General features: G+C 53.5%; 1 protein-coding gene across 2 annotated transcripts in view; it reads left to right on the top strand.

The window, feature by feature from the left end:
- The first annotated feature begins 495 nt into the window (after positions 1 to 495).
- The window catches only part of SEPTIN9 (septin 9), a 334,469-nt gene continuing 328,964 nt past the window's right edge, over positions 496 to 6,000 (top strand). Inside the window, exon 1 of one of the 2 annotated variants that reach the window (XM_054278869.1) lies at positions 496 to 584. In XM_054278869.1, the coding sequence (XP_054134844.1) occupies positions 563 to 584 (22 nt within the window). In that variant the 5' untranslated portion in view covers positions 496 to 562. Of the gene's footprint in view, positions 585 to 959; positions 1,039 to 6,000 lie in introns of those variants that run through there. The other variant, XM_054278868.1, reaches the window with a different exon arrangement.

Genomic DNA, 6,000 nt, shown 5'->3' with positions numbered 1-6,000 from the left:
ATAGAGGAAATAGCAGGAAAATAAGGCTGGGGAAGTGGGGAGAGATTTGAGAAGCTGGATGAGTTGTTGGCTGTGTTGTTGTGAGGGGCCAAGTTCCTTAAGCATCTCCTGGCGGATATTAAGAGGGAGCTGCGGCGGCTGGAGCGTTCCCCCGGACACTCGCACGCTGTAGCTTTAAGACTGTTTTACAGAGGACTCGGGATTTCAGTTTTCCTGCGCCTGCTGGAGTATTCCAGGGAGTTACAGGATTTTTCGGGTCATGTACCCCCTTTTCCTTTCTTCTTCCTCCTTTCTCTTTCTCCCTTACTCTTCTGTTTCATTTCAAAGAGACAAAGCTACTTCAGTTTGGAGCACAAACATATGATCAGCACATGGAAATGTGGTAATTTGGATGCATTCATGATTGCAACAGATTGAAGAAATTAGACCAGACAAAGAGCTTTTTTTGGAAGAGGAGGAGGAGGAGGCAAGGCAAGGAGGGAGGGAGAGTGGGGGAAAGAAGGGGACGCCACCGAAAAAAGGGACGGCCGTGACACGCGGATGCTAAATATATCCCGTAGTAATGGAGAGGGACCGGATTTCAGGTAGGCTATTGATCTTTTACTATGTTATATTCTGCCCCTGCCCTCCTACCTTTCCAGCAGCTTCTGTACTTTCAGAAGAGCAGCCCAGCTCCGGGTGGATTTCAGCCGATTCCTTTATTTATTTCCTTTTTTTTTTCCCTGCAATGCTTCCCTTCTGCATTTTTTCTTTTTTTTTTTTTTCCCTTTTTTTTTCCCATCCTCCTGAACCCTGGAGACAGACGGTGATTCCAGCAGAAGCCAGGAGGGGGGCTAAGGGGGGAAAAGCAAAGTGGGGGAAGCAGAAATTGCTTTCTAGGTCTGGATTTCATTTGAGTGCCTCTCTCTCTCCCCCCCTGGGCTCCCATGTGCGCGGGGGGATGAATGCTGAGCCTGTGAGCTCAGAGCTCAGAGCCGGGCACGGGCAGGAAGGAAAATCACCGAGCTCTTGGCATGGAGACGCGCTTCTGCTCTGAAGGTTGGCTCCTGGCTGCGTGGCCGTGTGTCTGTCTGTGTGTCTGTGTGTCTGTGGCGGAGATTTTGCTGCTTGCCAAAGTATCCTCCCGGCGTTTTTGCCCTCCCAGTCCTGCCTGGCTGGGCAGGGGCTGCCGGCGTGTTCCAGGGCTGCTCCTTGGTTATTCCAGGGCTGTTCCCTGCCTTTTTCAGGGCTGCTCCCTGAGTGTTCCAGGGCTGCTCCTTGATTATTCCAGGCTTGCTCCCTGATTATTCCAGAGCTACTCCCTGCTTCTTCCAGGACTTCTCCCTGCTTTTTCCATAGCTGCTCTCTGCTTCTTCCAGAGTTGCTCCCCAATTATTCCAGGGTTGCTCCCTGCTTATTCCAGAGCTGTTCCCTGCTTATTCCAGGATTGTTCCCTGCTCCTTCCAGGGCTGCTCTCTGCTTATTCCAGGGCTGCTCTCTGCTTATTCCAGAGCTGCTCCCTGAATATCTGAATATTTCAGGGCCTTTTCCAGGGCTGCTCCCTACTTATTCCAGAGCTGCTCCCTGTTTCTGCCAGAGCTGCTCCTTGCTTCTTCTATGCACCTCCAGGCTGCTCCCTGCTTCTTCCAGACCTGCTCCCTGAATGTTCCAGGGCCTTTTCCAGGGCTGCTCCCTGCTTATTCCAGAGCTGCTCCCTGCTTCTCCCAAAGACTGCTCCCTGCTTCTTCCAGACCTGCTCCCTGCTCTCTGCTGGGCTTCACCTTGCTGGTTGTTCGTGGGGGCAGAGGCAGAGCAATGAATAACATTAATAACTCCATTTAATTCCCCACTTTCCCCACAATTCCCGCCCCGTGGTGCATGTCTGAGTGCCTCCAAGAGCTGCTCCCAGCTCCGAGCAGCTGCTGGGGGTGGTGGCATTGCTGCCCTGAGCTGCCCAGGGTGGCTGTGGCTGCTGGTTCCTGGTGGCAGGGACAGGGCACAGGCTGCCTGGTGTCCCCCTGTGAGCAGGGTGAGCAGGGCAGCTGAGGGAGGGGTGGCAGTGTCCAGGCTTGCAGATCTGGGGTGTCCCTCCTCCGTGCCACCCCAGGCCACAAGGGACTCTCATCCTGGGTGTGCCCATCGTTGCTGGGAGGGAAACCACAGCGGCCAGAGGAAGCTCTGGAGCCAGGGTGGAGCCAGGCTGTGGCCAGGGAAGGCTGTTCCCACGGGTGGCCCCTTGCAGGGATGTGCTGAGAGCCCCTGCGTGAGGATTTACCTGCAGGAGCATCCTGCACTCAGAATGGCACCTCCTCACCCCTCTGTCCCTCTCTGCTGCTTGTGCTTTCTGCTCTGAGCCACTTCAAAGCATTCCTGAGAGCTGCCTGAGCTTCAGCAGCTTTGGGCTGGGAGCCTGTGCCACTGGGCAGGGACAGGATGGGGTGACAGGGGTGTGATCCCATCCCTGCTGCAGTGCTGGGGCCAGTTCCTCCTCACAGAGGTGCTGGGCATCTCTGGGGAGAAATGGGATTCCCTGGTGGTGTGATCCAGGGTTTTTTGTTTGGAAGGAGCTCCAAGATGGGGATCTCTGAGCCCTCAGGCTGTTGGTTGTGCAAGGGGCACAGAGCCCTGGTGCCTGGGCTGGCTGTCACTGCTCCCAGGGCATCATCTTTGTGCAAAGGTGCAGGAGCTCTTGCAAATGCCCTGCAGCGATATTTGCAAAAAAAAAAAAAAAAAACAACCAAAAAACTATGTCCAAGCGTATCTGGAACTGGTTTTCCACTGGTTTTCTACTGGTTTTCCACTGGCTTTCCCTGTCGTGAGCAGGGATGGCACGTGGCTGGGCCGGGTGGCCTGGGCCAGGTGTACATACATGTGGTGTGTGCCCTCCTTCAGCTGAGGAGGCTGCCAGGGTGATGAACAGAACTGCTCTGCCCTCACTCAGCAGCTGTGTGGGACCTTGGGAAGGTGCAGAGCATCCTGGTGGTGTTTATGATCCGTGACTTTGGCATGAACTGTGGGATGGGGAAATGGATGGCCTGAAGGTCTGGTCTGTGATCTGCTCACAGGGCCCTGCTTGAAGGAGTCAGCACAGACAGGCAGAGCTGCTCAGCTGCAGGGGAGGACAAACCTTCCAAGTGTGTGGCAAAACTGTTCTGGAGGAGATTCTGGGCACAGAAGTGTCAAATAATGGTTGGAATGGATGATTTTAGGTGTCTTTTCCAACCCAGGTGATTCTGTGATGCTGATATCTCCAGGCTGTCTCTCAGACCCATGGCCCAGAGCGGGTGCTCAGGCCGAGCCCAGCTCCCCCTGCTCCTGCTGGGGTGCTCTGGGGGTGCCAGGGGCTCTGGCCCTGCTGCAGGAGGGGAGCAGAGCTCAGTCCCGGCCTGCAGGGACGCTGGGCCCTGCCTGTGATGGTTTGGATTAAAACAGATCCCTGCCATGCTGGGGGCCCTGTCCCAGTGGCTGCCCTGGCCCTGAACATGCTTTCAATTAGTGCTGTGGGTGGGGAGAGCTGATGCTGAGCCCAGCGTGGGGCTGCAGGGTGGCATGAGGGCACTCCAGGGCGGGTGGGATCTGCACCTAAACTCTTCTTTGGGGTCTGTTTTCCCTCAGCTGCTGGGCTGGGCTTGTGCCCTGGGCTGTCCTGTGCCCAGGGACAGCCATGTCCCATCCCAGGTGATGGCAAACACCTTCAGGGGGCTGTGAGGTGATGCTGCAGGGCTGTGCCAGGTTCAGTGCCAGCTGTGGGGCTGCCTGCTCTGTGACAAGGTGCCAGCTTGCTCTGTGACAAGGTGCCAGCCTGCTCTGTGACAAGGTGCCAGTCTCACTCAGGTGACACCTGTGGCTGCTGGCAGAAGGAACACAATCTCACAGAACCTGTTTGTGTCTCCTAATCCAGTGAACTCATTTCTCACACATTTCTGAGAGCTATGAGAACATGAACAGCACCAGCTCTGGATGGGACTGTTTCTGGTTTGGGGCTGGGAGCTGTGGGCTCTGTCCCTCCGTGCCAGGCTGCGGTGGTGGCAGTGGCCTGGAGATGGCTCTCCTGTCTTTCCCTAGCGGCCTTTTCCCCCTTTGGCTGGCTCGGATCTCTCTACAAAGCTTTAATTGTCAATGCCGCGGGGCTTTTTCCCTTTTTTTAAAAGAAAAGGAAAGGCCTGCATGTCCCTGAGCAGAGAGGGGTTGGTTGCTGCTGTGTGAGAATGGGTGCAGCAGTGATGTGTGATCTCCCTGTGAAATTATTCATATTAAAATTGTACTGGGAAAGCCCATTTGAAGAGTTAACAGGTGATGATGGATATGTGATCTGAATATGTGACTTCAGTGAGTGGCACGTGTTGGGCAGAGCCAGGCATGGGGGCTGGAGTGGCATAGAAAGAAAAGAAAGAGTTAATTAACCCATTGGTGATCACTCTGAACCTTTCAGTTACATCCACTGCAGGTATGTTTATTATGTACAATATTATTATTATTATTATTATTATTATTATTATTATTATTATTATTATTATTGATATATCATATCATATCATATCATATCATATTATGGTTTTATCCATCACCCTGAGCAGCAGGGACACAGCCCCTGATTGCAGGCCGTGGTTTGCAGGGGCTGGGTGGTCACAACAAAACATCTTTGATATTCTCAGAGCTGCCTGGGAAGCACCACATGCCTGAACTGAGAAAGAGGAAAGGAAAGCAGGGTGCTGTTTGTGATTCCTGGAGATGTGAGGGATGTACTTGTTCCTTCATTTTTTTGGATAAAAGTTAATATTCTAAAGGTGATTGTGAGAGCAGAGGGGTTGAGGTTGCTTCTGATGGCTTCAGCTATTTTTCCTGTCTCAGGTTTCTCCGTGTCCCTAGGAAATGGCTGATAAAAGTCTGACATGTCTCTGTTTAGTGCCTTCCCACAGCCTACACCTTATTACCAGACATTTTCCTTTCTCTTTTGAGAACATGTGGGACCCCAGGCTGTGCATTTACACATGGTTCCACCTCCTGTGAGATCCCACTGCACTCACCCAGCCCTGGCACTCAGGGACACCTTCCTGGGTGTGTTTAACCCTCAGTTTGCTGTCAGTGTGTCCCTTCCTGGTGCTGACCCCATCCCTTGCTGCAGTGCCCTGTGAAAACCACCTGTGCCTCACCCCATGCGCTCTGTAGCACCCTGTGCTGGCTGCAGGTCCTGTCTCAGTGGGCAGAAGGTCTCTCAGGGAAGGGTTTGGGGTTTTTGGGGCTCTGGAGCTGCCTCTGCAGGCTCCGTGCTGCTCCCAGCCCCTCTGGCTGCCTGGCCAGCAGATGCATTCCCCCACTTGTCTGAGGCACATCAAGGTATGAAGCATGATCCATTTCCTGATGTCTGCTCTTAAATCTGCTGGAAATTCTGCTCATCTCCATTAAATACGGTCCCACTGTGGGGCACAACTCATCCCCGGCCTGACAGCTCAGGTAACGCTGCTCGACACCGCTCTGCTCAGCTTGGCCTGGAGCTCCTCTGCAGATTTTTATCTTTGCTGGATGACTTGGAGCCTCCCAGCAAGGCGATTCCCATGCTGCTGGGGTGAGGGAGGACATTTCTCATGCAAGTCAGGGCTCTTCCAAGGTCCAGCATACCATAATGCTGAGTAGGAGCGAGTACGTAGCTAGGGAAGTATGTCTGGGTCAACACATGTCTTGTGTTGCCTTAATGATCTCAGAAGCACAATATCTGTGTCCTGTTGGCTTTTCCTTGCAGCTGGAACTCGTGGACAGAGGGATTTGTTAGAGGGAAGTGCTGTGCTGGGCTCAGGGCTCTGTGGTATCCCCATGTTAAGAGCCTGAGAAAATGTAGGGAGAATTCCTTGCTCTGCCTCTGATGTTCTGTAAGCCTTCAGGAAAAGGGGTTTGTGCTGCCATTCCCCTTTATTTTGGGTGAGGATCTGCTGTTTGGGTCTCTGCTCAAGCTCCCTGGCAGTGAAGGGGTTGCAGAATTGCAGCTGGGAGCTGTTCTGGCACTGCAGTGAGGAGAATCCCTGA

Source organism: Melozone crissalis, unplaced genomic scaffold (assembly GCF_028551555.1).
Source record: "Melozone crissalis strain CALT ecotype California unplaced genomic scaffold, PUWL_Pcris_2 ptg000026l_1, whole genome shotgun sequence".
Lineage (NCBI taxonomy): Eukaryota > Metazoa > Chordata > Aves > Passeriformes > Passerellidae > Melozone > Melozone crissalis.
This window is presented reverse-complemented; position numbering and strand designations above follow the sequence as displayed.